At 40.3% G+C, this 20,847-nt stretch overlaps 1 protein-coding gene across 3 annotated transcripts in view; it reads right to left on the bottom strand.

Moving 5' to 3' along the window:
- The window catches only part of FAT3 (FAT atypical cadherin 3), a 523,627-nt gene that overhangs the window by 351,909 nt on the left and 150,871 nt on the right, over positions 1 to 20,847 (bottom strand). For all 3 annotated transcript variants that reach the window (XM_047823754.1, XM_047823753.1, XM_047823752.1), the window contains exon 2: positions 9,505 to 9,819. In XM_047823754.1, coding sequence (XP_047679710.1) covers positions 9,505 to 9,819 — 315 coding nt within the window. The remainder of the gene's footprint in view (positions 1 to 9,504; positions 9,820 to 20,847) is intronic.

A 20,847-nucleotide genomic window follows, 5' to 3' on the forward strand; every position in this document is an offset into this window, starting at 1 on the left:
GTGGCGGTATGATGCCAACGTCTCCATCTTCACAATGTCTCCCTGTGTTTGTGTCTCTGTGTCCGGATTTTCCTCTCCCAATAAGGATCCTGGGTACTGAATTAGGATCCACCCTAATTCAGTGTGACCGAATTTTAAGTTAATTATATCTGCCCAGACCGTCTTTCCAAATAAAATCATATTCATAAGCACAGGAGAATTAGATTTCAACATCTTGTGTGTGGGGAAGGGGGGTGGGGACACAATTCAACCCGTAATACACCTGTGTTTACAGTGTGCGTACAATCATCTGAAAGACTTCCCTAGCCCCCAAGGTTCTAGGGTCATTAAAGTGTTTCTTGAATTTGCTCCCATTTTTTCAAATTACATAGCCTTTGTCTTTAGCATTATGGATCATTAATCAGACAAACCCTTGTGCGCTGACCAGCTGGGTGACCCTGGCAAGTTGCCCAGGAGTCCGGAGCCCCAGTTTCTTTTCAGGATTGTGGTGGAAGCTACAAACAACAGCATGGCTGGGGCCACAGAACAGACCTATGCTCTGGGTGAAGGTTCCTCTTCCCACACCATCCCATCATACCTGGGAGAGAGAGGCACATGCCCAAGGAGTAGTATCCAAGAGTCTCCAAAACAGTGGCGGGGAAGAATGCAGAGAAGCAAACAGTGGTTTCAATTAAAATTCACTGTTTCTCTCAGAACAGAAGAAAGTAATAAACCAATGCTGTAAATTAGTGCTGTGGAATTAATGCCCAGATAGAAGAAATAAAAGAGAAATTTATGACCTTAATCAATCTCTTTTTTTAATACATATATATACAACTCTATCATCTGCTTTATTTACTCCCTCCCAAATAATCCCCTGTAATTTTCAGTGCAGCTATGCCAACAGCTGAGCCCCAGGGGGCAGGCTGGATATCTAGGAGCCCCACCTCTCCTCCCTACCCCTTGCCCCACTCTTCCTCCCCGCCCTTCCTCTGTGGGTTAGCAGGACAGGGGAGCAGCCTGGAAGACTGAGCAACACTACCAGCCACACTGAATGACCAGCACCCTGCCCCCTGGGGGTGGGGGGCACCTCTGAGCCACCTACACAGCTGGTGGGTCCCCAACCAGGCAGCGGCATCATCCTCTTCCCTCCAGGTCTGCCTGCTCAAGCCTCTCTCCCTTTTACCAAATTTCCCCATCCCTCACTGTCATTAGGTTTTATGAAGTCCTTTTCCCAAGTAACAGTTGCACTAACTCAAAGATGTGAATGTCCTAAATGGGAAAAAATGCATACTGTTGCCTAAGTAGCAATCCTGTCCATTGAAACTTGACTTAATTTGGGGGGAGGTGGAGGTCAAAGATTTCCTTCTTTATTACTGATGGGGGCACCAGTTCCTATTTAGCTAAGTCTTTCCAATCCTATGATGTATCCAAAGATGGTGATCTGGGATACTGGTCTGAGTCCCCACAAATGTACCAGTTTTGGGGGGCTTGTGAACGAACACTGCATACTTATGAGGGATGCCAGACACCTCTGAAAGCCCTAATGTACACACATGACTACAGAATCCTCAACGGAAGTCTAAAGGTTTTTTTTTTTTTTCCTTTTCTTTTTCATCCACCTTTATTCCAGGGAAGGAACTATCCCCATATTTATCCATCTGAAGGTTGACATTAAGCAGAAACAGGATTTGGAGCTGTGTAAGCATTTCAAGGGAATAAACCCTGGAACCCTCGAAATAATCTCTTCATGCTGTCTTCTGAAGAATGCTGTTCAAAACTGACTCTGATGACAATTTTGTTTCAGTCAAATCCTCTCCAAAGACTTAGAGGAGAGAAAAGGGTAACTTTATCCACATTCATTCTGTTTGAAGTCTTGTTATTGTTTTGTTCTTCTTTTTCTAATGGAGTTGATTTCAAATATTCAGAGCCTTTAAGACACAAAGGACCTGGAGTCAGAAGGAAGTAAGAGGCAGCTTTCGATTTTTCCCATATTTACATTACTTCATTTTACTATTAATGAGATATATGTATGTATATATATATATATATATATATATATATATATATATATATGTCTATATATAGGTATAGGTATAGATGTACACACTATTTTTTTTAACCAGTCATTCATTTTGTACAGGATGCTTTGGTAAGGGTCACATGGAGAAGAGTCCTGCAAAATATTCTGCATTCATTCAGTGGTTCTCAAAGAGGGCAATTTTACTCCAAGGAGACATTCAACAATGCCAGGAGGTATTTTGACTGTCACAGCTATTGTCCTGCTCAGTCGTGCATAGGGCAGCCCAGACCACAAGAGACTAGTCCAGTCCAAAATGTTGACAGTATTGAGGTTGAGAAACTCTGAAATTAGCACTTACACTCACAGCCAAGCATGCAAACAAAATCAAGCCAGAGGAAGGAGAGGCAGAGTCCACAACAGGAAAGAACATATTCTCCGGTGCGATGGCCAGCCCTGACCAAGCCCTCTGCACCCTCAGAACCCCCACCCCGACCCTTCAGCCCACAGTGGTGAGTTGATCAAAATGGGAAACCCACAGCCTCCCAGGGAACATAATGACAATGCAGAAAAGTTCCCTTTGTCCTTGTTCATTTGGAGCACATTCACAGGGATGCAAAGGTCACCGCTGAATTTAAATAACCCCCTGTGATAAATCTGCATGAGCCCGATTTGTTCTACTGGACTTGTTGGATTAAATGAACACAATTTAATGTTCTATAGGACAAGGCCTCCTTTCATGGCTGAAAGAAGGAGCGAGGGTGATTTACAGTTTCATACATACTCATTCGCTACATTATCTGCTTTGTGCCTGTACTTGTGAATATCAACTCCTCATCTAGAGGCCATTTCTACCCATTCAGAAGAATTTAGTTTTCCATTAGGAAGGAATAAGGAATAAGAGATGGCAACAAGAGATTTTTAGTGTTCACTCTGAAAAAAAGGCACTAATATTTGTACCCTTGTCCCTCACCTTCTGTGATTTTTCTTTTTAGTCCCTGGTTTTATACATAAAGCAAGGGTCCTGCTTTCCAGGAAAAGGTAGCTTTGTAAGCAGATTACCACCAATCAGGGCTGTGTATAAACGTAAGGATTAGGTCACTTAAGACAATAAATTATTTCTGAGTACCACTATTTTAGGAACTAACAACATACTAACATCAAATGTTTGTTTATTCATTAAAGTAGGTCTGACTTCCACTTAGTAACAACTGCTGCTTGCATTCTGTGTATTTGGAAATAATACAAGTGTATCCAGACATTATACAACCCAGATTTTCATTAATCGTAAGTCTTAGGAATCAGTGATGTTTTCCCCATGGATGATTAAAAAGACTGGATTTTCATTTATCTCCACTTCATAAAACACAAGGGATAAGCAAGGTTATGAGAGTTGATTTTGGGGGTGGGTAAAGAGAGCACTTTGGATTCATAGTCACACCTCAAAACTCCAGCACTATGAGGCAAGAGTGTATGGATAAATTACAAGATGGGCTCCCTTGTCCTCAGTTTTATGTCTCAGCACTGTGTTACCGCCCTCTTTTGTTTCTTTTGGGGTACTAAAGTCTAGAGCCCTGCTAACCAGGCTCTCCAGGGAATGAACATCAGCCTCACCCGGGAACTTGTTGGAAATGCAAGTTATCAGGCTCCACCTCAGGAATCTGCAGCCTAACAAGACTGCCCGATGATTATTATGAAGCCGAAGTGTGGTCTAGACTTTTCCCTCTATTATCCTTCCTGCTTACTTACCCACCATGTCTTAATACCATATGCCAAAAGGCAGGCTGATAAATTTGAGGTTGACGAAAAAACGGAGGACACCCAGTATTTAATAAGCTACCCCTCCCATTTTAATAGGGGAAAAATGTCTAGATCCGAAGATACCGATGGATGAAAGTAGAATTTGAGGTATTCCTATAGCAGACACACTTTTGAAGAGGAGCTCTTCCTCTCCACCCACCTGGTGGGTGCCCTGGTACCTATGTGTAGGTATGTGTACCTACACATAAAGTGCATTTCGGTCAGGATTATCCCAAGATGCTCAAAAGGAAATCAGAGTTCCGCTCCATCACCACTGAAACACAGGTGGCGATGCCAGTGATCAAAGCACGGGTCAAAGGGAGACAGACATCACAAGCACAAGAGGGAATTCAGAGAGCCAATGCCTTGGATAATCAACCAGCAGAAGATCTGGAGGAAGCAAGGATCATTTTCAGACACAAGCTCACAGCAGCATATCCTAATCCTGGATGCACGTTTAACAGAGGCAAAGGAAGACAATAAAGGGGTCTTTCTTATGTATGTTTTTTCCCCTCTAAAAGTATTATTTTAAGTCGGTCTCTCAAAGGAAAGATACACAACCCAAGATTTTTAAAAATCCAAGTATCACCAAACTAAAAACCAGAAAGAAAGAGATACACATGTTTGTTACTTCTAATATCTTAGAATACTCCAGACATTTATGAGTTTTTCAAAAATCTTTTTCTAATGGTTTAATGCCTCTCAAGCCAGCTCAAGAAGCAGCAGATGGGCTCTCAAGGTCAGCTTAACTTGTTTACATTCCCTTGGTAGTTTTCTGGCTTCTCTCTCTGCAGGTGGACCAATTCTTCCGGGCTCACTTCAGGTCTGCGAAGTCCTTGCTGCAGGCCCCCTCTGACATGCTACCCTATTCACACCTTATATTCCACGGAATCTGACCCTTTATTTATTACAAACTGCCTTATATTCTTGCTAAAGTACATAGTAGGTGTGATGGTCCTGTTTTTCCCATAAGAATAAAATCTCTGAGAAACTATCTTATGCTTCTGTTATATCTCCCATCCTGCAACACCTAGGGTCAGTAGAGGGGCGCCTGGGTGGCTCAGTCGGTTAAGTGACTTCAGCTCAGGTCATGATCTCACAGTTCATGAGTTGAAGCCCTGGATCAGGCTCTGCGCTGACAGCTCAGAGCCTGGAGCCTGCTTTAGATTCTGTGTCTCCCTCTCTCTCTGCCCCTCCCCCACTTGCATGCTCTTTCTCTCGCTCTCTCAAAAGTGAATAAACATTAAAAAAACTGTGGGCGTGCCTGGGTGGCTCAGTCAGTTAAGCGGCCGATTTCGGCTCAGGTCATGATCTCGCGGTCCGTGAGTTCAAGCCCCGCATCGGGCTCTGTGCTGACAGCTCAGAACCTGGAGCCTGTTTCAGATTCTGTGTCTCCCTCTCTCTCTGACCCTCCCCTGTTCATGCTCTGTCTCTCTCTGTCTCAAAAATAAATAAACCTTAAAAAAATTTTTAAAAAAACTGTGAAAAATGGGGTGCCTGGGTGGTTCAGTTGGTTAAGCATTTGACTTCAGCTCAGGTTGTGATCTCGCAGTCCGTGAGTTTGAGCCCCGCGTCGGGCTCTGTGCTGACAGCTCTGAGCCTGGAGCCTGTTTTGGATTCTGTGTCTCCCTCTCTCTCTGCTCCTCCCCCACTCATGTTCTATCTCTCTCTGTCTCTCAAAAATAAATTAAAATTTTTTAAAAAAGTGACTTTGTATTAGGAAGTAAATATGTTAAAAAAAAACTGAAATAAAACAGCAGCGGCAGTAGACAATAATACACTTTATAAACATGAATGGAAGGTTCCAGTGCTACACACCATGTAGTAAGGAAAAACACTGCTGCCTTTCAAGTATGCCTTCCTCAAAATCCAGTGGAGCTGTAAAGCAGTATGTGTGCAACTTACACAAACTTTATTCTAGTGGGGAATACAGGATGATTATTGACAGTAACAATAACAACTAACGTCTACTGAGTGCTCTACTAAATGCTGGCACGAATGGTTTCCATACTATAGATACAACTAAAGTAAACATTCTAAAACCATAGAGGAACTTCTCACACCTGTTTCCCAATTGAGCCTGGAAGATTAGTCAATGGCCAGCCTGGATTTTTTTTTTTTTACAAGGGCTGGAAGGAAGCAGTTGAGTTCCTACTTGCCCAAAGAGGCAAGGGAACAACAGCCTGATGGGTGTCTCCTGCTCAGAACATGTTGGTAGGGCTCCAGCTACTAGCTAAGGCATACATATACAAGGAAGCAGCATTAGATTGAACTCAGTTGCTCAGCCTCGAGTTAATCAAGGGTTTTCTGTACAGCTCAGAAAGGACCTCAGAGTATTACTGCTTTTGTTTCTCCTCTTAAGCCACAGAAATTACTGAAGAAGGTCCACAGACCACTGATTTTACATGGTTTTAGTATGATAGGGGGAAAAAAAAGGCATTTTGGGTTAGAGAACAGTGTTCAACAGAGAAATCTCTCTCCCTTCCTGGGTGGACATCTGTTATCTACTGCAAGCTATGGACCGAAAGTATTGACATTATCTGGGTGTGCATTAATCATTTAAATCTTATTTATTATGTAGTACATTGACAAAATAAAACGAAACTCTATATAAATTTCAGCTCTACCACAAAGGAAGGAATAAAAGGTCAGTCTACATCCAGTTGCAAAAATCTAAAGCAAAGATCCTTACTAAATATACTGGAGAAATAACTATCTCTGACAAATGGTTTTAGAAAGACAGGAAGAAATGCTAAAGAATAAAATGTCTCTGTAGAGAGTTTGTTGAGTTGGTTGAAGATTGCTCAGTAGACATAGAAGCTTCACCAGGCTTGCAGTTCTGCGAATCTTAATAGAAATAAGGATAGTAACAACATGACTCTCACAGAACTCGATAGTTTACCAGCAGCCTTCACACATACCACGACTTTCAGACTTCACGAGCAAGCTCTATGAAGTAAGCAATGCCAGGGCACCTGGGTGGCTCAGTCGGTTAAGCAGCCAACTTCAGCTCAGGTCATGATCTCGCAGTCCGTGAGTTCAAGCCCCGCATCGGGCTTTGTGCTGACAGCTCAGAGCCTGGAGCCTGTTTCAGATTCTGTGTCTCCCTCTCTCTCTGACCCTCCCCTGTTCATGCTCTGTCTCTCTCTGTCTCAAAAATAAAATAAAAAATGTTTAAAAAAAAGGGGAAAAAATGAAGTAAGCAATCCCATTTTCCTTTTATAGATAAGAACCAAAGATCCAGGGAGAGTAAACGGTGCGTCTGTAATCAGAGTTAAGGAGGACTGGATGGGGTACCACCTTTTTTGCAGAGTTTCAGTGTTCCAGGCACTGTGATAAGCACTTCACAGAGGATTCCTGGTAACAATCCTTTCTTACTGAAAACTGAAGTTCAGAGAGGTTCCATAATTTTCCCAAGTTCACAAAAGCTGGTGAGGTCAGGAGTGTCTGATTTGGTTTGTTTCCCCTGCTGTGGTTGATGGTGTTTCCCAGCTAGCGAATGCAGCACCACAATTTAAAAACCAGGACTTCTACTCCCGAATGTTACCTCCTCCATGAAGCACTCCCTGACCATCACTCCTGCCAACACCGTGTTGAGTGAAATTGCTCCAACATAATCAATTACTATACTCCTTCACTATATACTAAATATTTGTTATTTTTTCAATTTTTTACATCTTTGGGTCCTGGAAAGGCTTGGACCATATCCTAAGTTTATATCTCTAGTTATTAGACTATATTTGGAGACTAGAAGACACCATAAATGTTTGGTGAATGAAGAAGTAACAAAATCCAGTATTTTCTTATCATCTGTTTGAGAATTACAAAGTAATGCTACAGATTTAAACAATTAGACGTTAGTCTAAAATGTCATTCCTGGCACAATTTTTTTTTAAATCTATGCCAGGGACAGATAAATTATAAATATGATTAAGGGCCTTCTTACACATTATAGGCTAAACTGTGATAATACAGGGGTTTCTGACAATTCATGTAAACTTCTAAAAGCTGCACAGAAGACAACTTTAGTTACATAAGTCTATATGCTCTTCTCCGTATGTAATGTGGCCTATGTTCTTCACATCCAACCCACATTCTTCCCTGTGACTTTATTCTAGAATATTTTTAGCAGTAAGTGGAGGAGAACAGTTGAATCCTCCCTTCTACCGTGTCTTTTAACCTATCAAAAAGAGGGTGGTCACTCACCATGAGGGACTCAAGTAGCAATGGAATCAGAGGGAAGACAGAATGTGACTGGGGGTGTTTCAGATTCCACGGGGGTTGTGAATTGTGAAGATTTCTGTGTCCTTAACATGTTTACTGTCACACCTTGTCAATGTGCTCACTCTCTCTTGACCTTCTAAAGTATCTGCATTCACTTCTCTGTCACCACACTCCACACAGCCCTTAGCTACAGTGAGAAAGTGAATCAGGAGAAGCTTCCCAGCACAGCTCAGGGGTCCCTCAGATGCCCAGGCAGTTTCCCCTACTTAACATGGCTCATAAAGGCTGGACTAGCCTCTGAGTCTTCTCTTTCAAGTTCCAGTGGACTTCAATCGACACAGATAGCTGATGACCACTCTTGGTCTAATAATGAAATGCAGCTCAAACAGTGACTCAACACCATTAGAATGCGAGGCTCTGCCTAATGAGAGGACCGACCCACTCATAATTAGAGAAAATCAATTATTTCCAAGAAACTTGGCATTCTCTCCAAATTATGTTCATGGGAAGCTGACATTTATAAAATGCATGGGGTCAGCTGTATGTTCCTACTTGAACGAACAGAAGCAGGAGAAATAACCATCAGCTCCATCAGTGGTTTGTTAGGAACGCTGAGTATGTCCATCCACACCAGCAAACATCAATTAGCCTAACTTATGACCACTGTCAATGCACTTGCCCAGCATGAGGCAGTAATAGCACCTGCTTTACAATCTTCTAAGTTTCAGTTAACTCAAACTCTACCCATCACAACTCTCACCGAGTGTTTGACTCTCCGGCTCAGATCTCAACAAGGCAAATCACAAGAGAAACAAGGAACGTCTGAGACCTTTCCGGTATATGTACTTGTCTCAGAATGCACACACCTGCCCCTTCTGAGCCTTAGCCAACAAACTAAGTTGTCAGTACAATTTTTTAATCAAAAGACCTGAAAATTTAAAGGTGGTACATTTTATGTAAAGATTGAGACGCTGGAAGTTTTTCTAAACTTTGATACTTCACTCTTGGGTAGTCTAGGAATTGCAAAAAATCTGGGGCTTAAATTTACAGCAAGCTAGGTCCAACAAAAAAGTTCTTAGAAGTAGAGGTGTCACAAGGCCAGCTTACCCACAGAACCCAGCATGGGCCACGTAATTTCCCAAGAAGGACAAAGGGGGCAATTGGTCTACTGAGTGGCCTGGGAACTCCTTTTTATTATTATGAGTAAAGCAAATCTAAAGCTTTATGTGAAAGCCTCTAATTTCCATTAGATCACTTCTCCTTGGTATCAGCTAAAGTTAACACATACCAGCCAGAACATACCAAGTAGAATGCACACCTTTTCAGAAACTACCTCCAGAAAAAAAAGAGAATGTTGTTCTCCACACAATAAAATAAGTTAAGGGGAAAAATAAAATAATATAAATAAGCAAGTGTCAGGCTGATGGATTTAAAAGTTGGACAACCAATGAAAAAAAAAAGTCAGATGAGCATTTCCTTACCTGTTTTGGTATTGATGGCAAAAAAATTCTGGGGATTTCCACTTGTAATCCTGTATGTCAGTTTCTCGTTGGAACTGGAGTCTGGATCCTCAGCTTGGATCTGAATGACAGATACATCCTTTGGAGAATTTTCCATGACAACAGGATAATAGATAGGTTCTGAGGTCAGTGGGGCATTGTCATTCACATCTTCAATTTCAATGTAGACCTCAATGGTGGAATAAAGTGGAACCACGCCCCTATCTGTGGCATACACGGTCAGCCAGTATGACCCTGTTGTCTCTCGGTCAAGAATGTCTGCTGTAGAGATGACTCCTAAAAGAAAGTAGAGAGAACATGACTGCTACAGTAAACTGGAAGAGATGAAGTAAACTGTCCCAAATTTGGGGGCAGGGGGAGGAGGTAGTAAGTAATCTTGGCATACAAAAAAAAAAGTCCTTAACACAAGATTCAATTAAGATGTTTTTCTTTACAGAAGAAAATTAGTTTCCACAAAACCTTATTAAGTAAATAGCTCCTCTTCCATTTGAAAAGTCTAATTACATTCACAAATACTTTATTTGAATTTGGGGGAATAGACATATCTCAATGCACATGCAAAGACACACACAGAGAAGACAATAGGGGGCAATGGGAAGGGAGGAGGCCAGAGGTCAGAACACTTCCTGTGATGCATGGGAAATCAGGGCAATATCAGGTCAGTATCTCCATTTGACCTGATACTGAGTTTATTTCCCATGCAAGGGAAAGCTCTCCCAGGGTAAATTATTTTACCTGTTCGTTCACAAAAATGAAAAAGACTTTTCAAATGTTCTTTTGCCAGTAAGGATGGAAAATATTTTGCATGCAAAGATATAAGCCTCCTTCACACAGTTTCCCTGAAAACCAAATGTCACAGTTATTCCAGAAGAATAAGAGAAGAAGCCATATGAGCACACTTTCTAAATGATCTTTACCCCCTCAAGAACTCTACAGAGGGTGCTAAATAAATTCTGAGCTACTCTGAGAGATACTCATGGACAATCATTTTAAATTAGAAGCAGAAAAATGCCCGATCTGCTCCCTTCACCTTTCCCATTTCATGGTGGAAACAAGTGCCAACCAGGAAATCAGATGTCTGCCAGAAAAGCTGGAGAGAAAACACAGTGCTCTTGAATATCTTCACAGCCCTCACTCAAATCACCAGGCTACAGAAACTTAATAGAGGAGTGCCTAAGCATTTTCACTGTGGTGGGAAAACTTGGGCTTGGCTTATAAAATCTCTAACAGCAGTCAGGATACTTGTGGAAGGCATGCAATTCATGTAAATCCTTATACCCAAAAAGAAAGCCATGGAAAAAGTCAAGAAATCGTTCTCTAATCTCTAATAGATCTGGATCCTCTGTCCTCTGTATTCCCATCAAAGTTCAGACTGTATTAGGCACATAGTTTGACCTACAGACCCTACGTAAGCAAAATGCCAAGTACGGCAATTGGAAGAGAGGAGGGAATCTGTCCAGAAATAGTGGGGCTGGAATTCTCAAAGTTGCCCAAAACTCAGAATAACTAAACTATTCAAAAGGAGAGAACCTAACTGATGGTGAAGATTCAGCTCCAAAGTTATCCAGCTAAGAACCCTGCATACTGTTATGCAACAGGACAAAAGATAATCTTTTTTTTTTTAAGATTTTATTGTTAAGTAATCTCTACATCCACCATGGAATTCGAATTTACAACTCCAAGATCAAGAGTTACACGCTCTCTCAACTGAGCCAGCCAGGCACCCCAGTACTAGATAATCTTAAACATTCCCAATGGAAATATATAAGACAATATGGGTTCCTATAGATTCATGGGTGTTATCTCAATGTCAAAATAGAAATGCCAATATGGCATTAGGAGGACAGATAGCAGATAACAGGGTAGGGAGAAAAGCAGGAAGAGTAAAACACAATGAGTATAAACATAATGCTATGTGTCCATTGACTAAATGAGTGACAGGCAGCCTTATAAAAGGGGCTGAGACAGTGTAGAACATCAACATGACATTAAAGTCCAGAGAGGCTAGAGAGCCGGAGACTGGGTCGGACATGAGCACCTCTATAAGGCTCAGGCCTACCACAGACACCGTGGCCAGCTTTCTGGAACACTCACAGCAGTCACAGCCATGAGACACTGTGCAGACATGGGTTTCACTGGCACCCAGGGGGATTAGAGCTTTTCAAGTCAGAGGATGGTCAGGTGACATGAAAGCAAGCAGTCTCTGGAATGGAGACATAGAGTAGGCTGGCAGGACCTGGGATGCAGGACATGGGTTGCAAAGAATGCTCTAAAGATGCATGGGAAGCATGGGAAGCACTGAGAAGCTGGGCATGAGATCTGTCAATTCAATTCATAAACATCTACTGGACCCTGTGCTGGACACTGGAGAACAGTGATAACTGAGAGAAGATCTCTGTCTTCAGAGCACTCATAATTTTGCTGAGAAGACAGATGTCTGATGAGGAGATACGCTCTAAGGAGAAAATTGCACAGTCAACAGCCAGAGGACTCTGTCTTCTCTGGTTTTGTACTGGTTTGGACTAATATACTAGGAAGGGCAAAAACCTAGCACCAGAAGAGGGTAGGAGGCAAGTGAAATAGCATTTACTGAGCATTTATAAAGTGCTGTGAAGCTTGCAACACAGCTTCTCTGTAATATGAGCTTTATAATTGTCTTCTATGGATGGGTCAGGAAGTTTCAAGTGTGAGTAGGTAACTTGTCCAAGGTTGAAGGGCTAATTGTTGAACTCAGGTCTGTTTGCTTCAAATGCTCTAATTTCAAATCTAGACTCCTGGATTTACTGTTTTGTAAATCTACCTGTTTGGTAGAGTACTACCTGTTTGGCCATGGACAAGGTGTTTAAACCAAGGAAGTCTAGCTTAATCATGTAATCATGATTACATGTAACCAGTGATCTTGTAATTAAATGTATGTCAAGAAACTGGCAAAATACTTGTAACACAGTAGATGCTGAGAATATGTTATGTAAATGTGAGTCAAAAGCAGTACTGGAAGGCTTATAAACAGTAACCACATTCAAAAGCAAGGGACAATTTTGAGAGGAGAGACTTCTGGCATGGACTGTTGCCTTAGATATTTCTCTCTTCTCTGTTCATGTGGCATTCTTTCATAGTCTTTGTGACTTGCCCATGACATACCTTTTTGTGAAAATAACTGGCCTATTTGGGAAATAGTAAAATAAGACCACTAAAAAGAGAACACAACACAACAAAATCAAAGAAGTTGGGTCAGTTTTGTTTGTATCTTGGCTGACTACCTACCACGCATGCACTCAAACACTCACATGCATGTATAAGCACATGCACACATGCGCGGGTGCACACACACACACACACACACAGACCTGCTTTGTGATCTCTGGAAGTCACTTAATTCCCTTTTCTCGCATCTGTCAAACTGGAAGATAGTATATCACAGGCTTTGGACATTAAATGGTTTTGAGGGGCGCCTGGGTGGCTCAATTGGTTAAGCGTGCGACTCTTGATTTTGGCTCAGGTCATGATCTCACAGTTCATGTGACTGAGCCTCACGGGAGGCTGTGCACTGACAGCCAGAGCCTGCTTGGGATTCTTTCTCCCTGTCTCTCTGTCCCTTCCTTGCTCACACATGCTATCTCTCTCAAAAATAAATAACCATTAAAAAATATTTTACAAAATGATTTTGATAAGTCCTTGGATGAAAGACATCCACTAATGCCAATTAAAATATGAGTGGAATTTTACTTCATTTTTAAATAAAGGATCAGATATATCCTCTAGAGATCAGAATTCTTTCGATTAAAATACAATATTTACAGCTATATTTAGTCACTAACTAGAAGTGGGGATGAGTATATTGGAACTTAAATGTTCAGAGATCAGGCCAATGCTCTAAAATTTTGAGGAAAAAAATGACAAGAATGATCCTGAAATGTGTTAATCATTATTCTCAGATTCATCCAAGGCTCCACATTAATCTGACTAATACAACAAATGCCCAGTGACAGCATTTTCTTGCTTTCTATTATGTTCTCATAGCTAATTATGACATGGTCAGAACTAAAAATGTAAGCCCACATGACCTTTCCTATTAAGCAAAAACTCACTTTTGAGATTGCCCAAAGATCACCAAAACCATGTAATGAGCCCTTAATTTTGTGATAACCACCATGCATTAATTTCTTAAAACTGAGGTATAACTGACAAATCATAAAGTATTCCATTGTATGAGTATACCAAGATTCATTTCAATCATTGACTTATTGATGGGCATTTCGGTTGCTTTCAGTTTTTAGATACTACAAATAAAACTGCTAAGAACATTCCTATGCAAGCTTTATGTGCAAGTACTTCACTAGCAGTAAATATGGAACATACCAGTTGTTACACATTCTCACTTTTGGCATACTTTGCGTGGTAAGTTTCCTTAAGTTCTGACATTCCAGTGCTATGCAGTGGTGGCTTGTAATTTTAATTTGCATCCTCCTGCTGATATTGAGCATCTTTAAAAGTGCTTCTTTTCTTTTTTTTTTTACATTTATTTTACTTTTGAGAGACAGAGAAAGACAGAGCATGGGTGGGGGAGGGGCAGTGAGAGAGGGGTGACACAGAATCTGAGGCAGGTTTCCAGCTCTGAGCTGTCAGCACAGAGCCTGACGCTGGGCTCAAACCCACGGATCGCAAGATCATGACCTGAGCAGAAGGTGGACTCTTAACCAACTGAGCCACCCAGGCACCCCTCCCTAAAAGTGATTATTTTCAATGTGTATGTCTTGTTTGGATACATGTTCAGATTGTTTATCCATTTTTCAGATTAGGGTGTTTGTTTTCTTATTACTGAGATTTAAGAGTCCTTTATATGTGGCTAAAAGTGTTTTATCAGATATGTGATATTCAAATATTTTCCTCCAGGCTGCTGCTTATCTTTTCATTCTCTTAATAATAGCTTTTGAAGCACAGAAAATTTTAATTTTAATGATATCCAATCAAAAAATGTCTTTCTTTTATAGATCATGCTTTTGGTGCATCTAAGAAATCATCTAAGAGGTCATAAAGATTTTCTCCTACATTTTCTTCTATAATTTAATAGTCCTAGGTTTTATATCTATGATCAATTTTGAGTTAATGTTTATATATGGTGCAATATATGGGTCTAAGTTCTTTTTTTTCTTTTAATGTATGTAGATATTCATGGTTCCAGCCATATTTATTGAAAAGATGATCTTTCCTCCACTGAATTGCCTTTGCATCTTTGTCAAAAATCAATTGATCATGTATATATGAGTCTATTTCTGGACTCTCCGTTCTGTTCCATTGATCTATTTTGCTATGTTTGCATCAGTATCACATTGTCTTAATTAATGTAGCTTCATTAATCAGGGTACATTAATCAGAAAGTGTTACCCGGCTACCCCGGGTAAATCAGAAAGTGTTAACTCTTTCAATTTTGCTCATCTCTTACAAAGTGGTTTGGGCTATTCCAGATCCTTAGTGTTTCCATATGAAGTGTAGAATCAGCTTTAGAGTCCATATAAAATTTAAGAAAACCTATTAGCATTTTAACTGGGATTGTGTTAACTCTATAGATCATTTTGGAAAGAACTGACATCTTAACAACTTTGAGTCCATTGATCCATGAAAATGGTGTATCTCCCCATTTATTTATGTCTTCTTTTATTTCTCTAAACAATGCTTTAGAGCTCTAGTACACAGACCTTGTACATCTTTTGCCAAATTTATCCCCTGGAATTTCATATTTTTATTGCTATTGTAATGATGTTATTATTTTAATTTCAATTTTAATTGTTTGTTGTTTGTATATTAAATATGATTGATTTTTGTTATGTTATCTTATATCCTGCAGCCTTGTTAAACTCACTTATTAGTTGTAAGGAGTTGTTACAAATTCCATGTCATTTTCTATATAGATGATCACATTACCCCCAAATAGGAACAATTTTACAACCCCTGTCATCACTATCAACACCTCTGTACCTATCACTGTTTGATCATTGTGTGCCTGGAACTATAAAAGTACAATAAATGCATTCTTCATTAAAATGTCTTAGCTGTTCATTCATTCAGCGAGTACTTATTAGTGCCAAACACTCATAAAGTAGTTACTATTTCTAGTTCCTTATTACAGATGAGAAAACAGATTTAGGTTAAGAAACTTGCCAGTGATCACTCAGCCAGTAAATAGAAAATCTAGTTCTCAAACTTTGGTCTGTCAAATTCGAGACCAGTTGTCAACCAAAACATTATATTGTCTTCTTAAATCCATAAACATATCAAATACACATAGTATTTCATGTCCGAAGATATTTTTCCCACTGACAGAGTTATTAATTGAGCAAACCATATTAAGTTAATATTATACCTTCCTGTTTGAGGTCTCCCTCCATATTGACTACAAAAAAATATTTAAAAAGGTCCTTCTTGGTCTATCCTTACAGAATATTAAAAAAGTATCAATTCTCTGCAAAGAGAGTCTGTTTGTTTTGATGTATAAAAAAAGGCATATTCTTAGTCCATTAGCTAACACAGTATTGTTAGCTAATTGATCTCAATACAGATAGCAGTATTGATCTCCACAAAGGAGCCTCCTTTCATCTGCCCATTACAGAAAATGGGCTCTATAAGGAGAGTTTCTATCTGGTGCCTGGCATAGAGCAAGCATGCAATAAATTTGTTTTTTTCTCTTTTATTTATTTTTAAATTTGTTTATCTATTGTGAGAGATAGGGGGACAGGGGCAGAAGCAGAGAATCTTACGTAGGCTCCACACTGTCAGTACTGTCAATGCAGAGCCAGATGCGGGGCTCGAACTTACAAACCAGGAGATCATGTCCTGAGCCCAAATCAAGAGTGGAAGCTTAACCAGCTGAGACACCCAGGCACCCCAATAAATTTGTTTTCATGAAGGCATTTAGTTACTTACATCCAATCAAAAGTAGGTTAGTTTAATTCACTGATGAGATAAATCAGTCTCACTTGATCAGACCTGAAAGGGACTTCAAAGACCGGTAGGTATTACTGACCGCTAGTGAAAGCATCCTTCCCACAACATCTCTGATGGGACACCCAGCCTCTGCTCTGAATCTGGTGACAGGGCCCTAATTATTTACTAGGGACTTTCAGCTAACAGGAAGTTCTTCAAACTGAGGCCACTCTCTCTCTAGTTCTGAATGCTATTTCTACCTGTACCCCTGCTCAGATCTCAAATAAACCAAAACAGGTCTGCAAACCACCATTCACCTGTGATAGGTCTTCAAATATCAGAAGATGATCCTCTCTTTCCAGGGTTTTTCTTCTCCAATCTATGAGCTCTGTCCTCATGTGCCATGTAGGCTTCTAGTCCTTTCTGCCTCCCCATCTCTGCCTCTGAAATCAATAGGACATGAATATCTGTCCATTCACAAGTGTGTCCAAAGGGGGGGTAGAAATGGGCGGTTAATAAATCTTACTTAAAAGATAAACCAGCACCACCCAGGTGGCTCAGTTGGCTAAGCATCCAACCCTTGATTTCTGCTCGGGTCATGATCATGACAGCTCCTGAGTTCCAGCCCCACATCAAGTTCTATGCTGGTGGTGTAGAACCTGTTTGGGATTTTCTCTCTCTCCCTCTCTCTCTGCACCTCTGCCACTTGTGTTATCTCTGTCTCTCTCTCTCTCTCTCTCAAAACAAATAAATAAACTTTAAATAAAAAAAGATAAACCATCCACAGTGAGCTTTTAGCATGTTCCAGATAGTGCAGTTCAGTGGCAAGAGCTCAGGTGGAATATTCCAGATGGGGATACATCCTACCCTCCCATTTGCATCTACCACGGAAATGCTAAAAGCAGATTCAATGGAGATGCTTGAATTTATGCTGATACGTATGAAAATGTCATTTAAAAAATTCTTTAAAAATACAATTGGGGTTTTTAAATATTTTTTTTTAATTTTTGAGATATGTTCATGTTTATACATTTTTTTTTCTCTTCTTATTTCATCTTTCTTTGATGTATAATAAGGGCAATGGAGGACTGGAATTCTTTGGGCATCTTAATATTTAGTTTGTTTAGTTGTAGAAGCAGATACACAAACAGTAATTAATTAATTGCTACAGAGCCGTGCACAGCTTAAACTGGAATTAGTTGACCCCAGCGTGAATCACATGCTAGTTATAATTGTTCCTTTTCATTCAAAAATATTCGAAAATATATAAACACACACACACACACACACATATATATATATACATACACATACATATATATACATACATATATGTGTATATATATATATATATATATACACACACACACACACATGCACACACACACACACATACACACATTGTTCTCATTGAATAAGCTCTAAATATTTACTATGAAAGAACAATTGTATGGAGCTGTTCATAATCAGGTGACCATTACATGCTAGGTTACTCACCTTATCTACTTTCCAGCCATATCCCCATAGGCCACATCCTAGGTCTCACATGACATCTTGCTCCAAACAAATGACACCCCCAAGCCCCCAACAGTTCTGTCAAAAATGATTCAGGGGATGCTTTGGGTGTGGGGAGCTTATCACATGATGAAAAACCTCTTACCAAGGTAAATAATGTAGATTCTGAGACAGTTAAAAAACAAAGAACAAACCAAAAAAAAAAACCCCAAAAACAAGAACAGACAAAGCAACTTAAAAAAAAAAAACCTGATGGCGTATTCATTGTAGATGTCCTTCACAGAGTCTGTTTATTTGTGCCTATACATTTAATTATCATTTCTGATTAGTCAAAACACTAACTTCCAATTCTCAGTGCATTTGAAAATTTTGTTAACTTTTTGTTTTATTTTGCAATAATGATTATCACAGGATGGTGCAAGGGAATGTACAGGGAGTTCCTGCACACCCTTTACCCGGCTACCCCCATGGTTTGCATCTAAGGGCATTTTAAAACTGATTATTCCTTCCAGAATCAAACTCTTGCTAGACTCATTTCTGAGAACACATGGGATTTCTTCATGGAATCCATAACCATTTTTATCCAACCCTTGCTTGCCCGCAGCAGGATCATACGGACAGTATTGTTCTTTCTGTTCTGATTCACCCCTGGACTGGCATAAGGCTCTTAATGCCTTAACAGGCATCATTGTTCTGAGCAGAGGGTGGTAACAATTAGGGAAGAATGGGGATTTTATCCTCAAGGTCCAACCAGGGTCACTCAATGCACTCCTGTGGTTGTATCTATAATTGCCACCAGTCTGAAATATACGGCACAACTGAAATGAGTTGAAATGGGATGAGGCAAGATGAACAGAGAAATTGTGAGTGGAGAGAATCTCAGATATTTAAAACGTTTCAAATACACTTAGTGTGGACATATAATACATGCATATATCTTATATATATTATGTACCTTCTACATCACATACTTGGCATATAACATATGTAAACATACACTTCAATGCACTTTTTAAATTGGGGCTTTTCAGTGAATGGTCCAGCTAATCAAGTGACAAAGTCAGCCCTGGAATCTAGAGCACTGAAAAGGAGTCACACACTCTTTTCATTACAGGAGTTGCCCGCTGATCTATCCACATGTGTCCATTATCATGAAAAAAGAAGGCAATTCCATGCCCATGTGCTCCTCACAGTGGGATGGTATCAGCTCTTTGATGATAAGAACTTCAATAGTTTCATTGCTTTCCTCAATTTCTAAAAGTTGCTGTGATGCGTTATTCAGAATTCATTTTCAGATCTTCTCAGAAGATTCTCAGATGTTGGATTGGTTTGAGATAGAATGCACTGGAGGATCGAGTCTTCCTTGAATGTCCACTCCTCCTTTGCTTCTGTGTACACCTGCACGTGCTGCTCTTTCCGTCCATGCCTCCACAAATGACCTCTCTCCTCCTCATGCTTCAAGGAGGTTTCAGGTTCCGAGAAACCCCCGCCACTCAGCCAGCCAGGGCTGGGACTTACCTCTTCTGCCTCTTCCTTAGCACTCTCTTTTTGTCCCTTTATCCTAGGGAACGCTATAAACATTGAGTAAGTAAATGAAGGATAGCATCGTAACGTCTGGCAAATGGCGAGTAAGTTGGGATATCGGAGTCTTTCTAGACAAGCAGGCTGAAAAATACCTGCATTACAAAAACAACAACAAACAAAAACCTAAGTCAACTAGATTTTTGCTACCTTGTGATCCATAGGCAAAATAAAATGGCAATAGGTTGTGTTTGTCATTGGTTTTAGACTTCTTGAATGTATACGCAGAATTGATAGTTAACTCGCTCTGAAATTCAGTGCTCCATCTGTGAATTATCCCATTTAAAAGACAAATTTTTCTTAAAAACTACGTCTAGTTTGGGGTCGTCCCTTTGCTACCTAGAATGCAGATGGTGTCATGGTAATATCCCCAAGACTTGAAGCAAAAACAAAGCTTGATGAAGACATCAGTTGATTTTTATCATGCACATAAATGCTGCACTGCTCCCAGGTACACACTGTAGGCAGTCAGAATCAAAGCCTCAGGCTCCCAGATAAAACATCAGCAAGGCGCTCCCTCTCCGCGGGCTCTCATCCATGGATTGGCATCCACCCTGGACACTTTTGTTCTACTCTGCTCCCTCCTCTTCACGCCGACTCTTATTGATTAGACATCTTTCATCTTTGCAGGAGGAGAAGAAAGACCCACAACCCAGTTGTTGGGAACAATTATGTACTGAAATGCAAGCCGCCTTCATTCCATGTTATTTCCCAAGACTGGAAGCTGGAGGGCTGCTCCTATGATTAAGGCAAAGGGCTGTGGGCTGAATTCAAGCTTTTCTTTGGAGTTAATGAAAATGGACAGCTCTCCTTGTCTGTTTGGAACTCAGGAATTCTAAATCTTAGCTGCATGCCTGATAGCCTCCCTGGCCAGGAAGTTCTAGGGGCTTGGTAAACATATATTTGGTACTTGATTTTTTAAAAAAATGAACTTTTCGGTATCAGTTTTTAACAGACTCAAAATGCATACCTATTCTCTCTGTACAGTAATTCTAGTCTGTGTAGTGGGCCACCAAGCACCAACAGCCTGGAAACAGGAAGCAGACAGCATACCAGACTGTGAGCAATACATCAGCTTGCATTCAGTGTTGTTGTTGTTTTTTTTTTCCTTTCCTGTAACCCAGATTATTCCCAGCCTCAAACCCTGTCTGTGGTCTGTGCTAATTAGCATAAGTACCATACACAGCGCAAGGATAGAGAGCCTCACAGCTGACTAGAATAGAAGGGTGAAATCTAAAGCAGTGGAAAATGCTCTCAAACAATATAAAAAAATAAAGTCAAGAAAAG

Source organism: Prionailurus viverrinus, chromosome D1 (assembly GCF_022837055.1).
Source record: "Prionailurus viverrinus isolate Anna chromosome D1, UM_Priviv_1.0, whole genome shotgun sequence".
Lineage (NCBI taxonomy): Eukaryota > Metazoa > Chordata > Mammalia > Carnivora > Felidae > Prionailurus > Prionailurus viverrinus.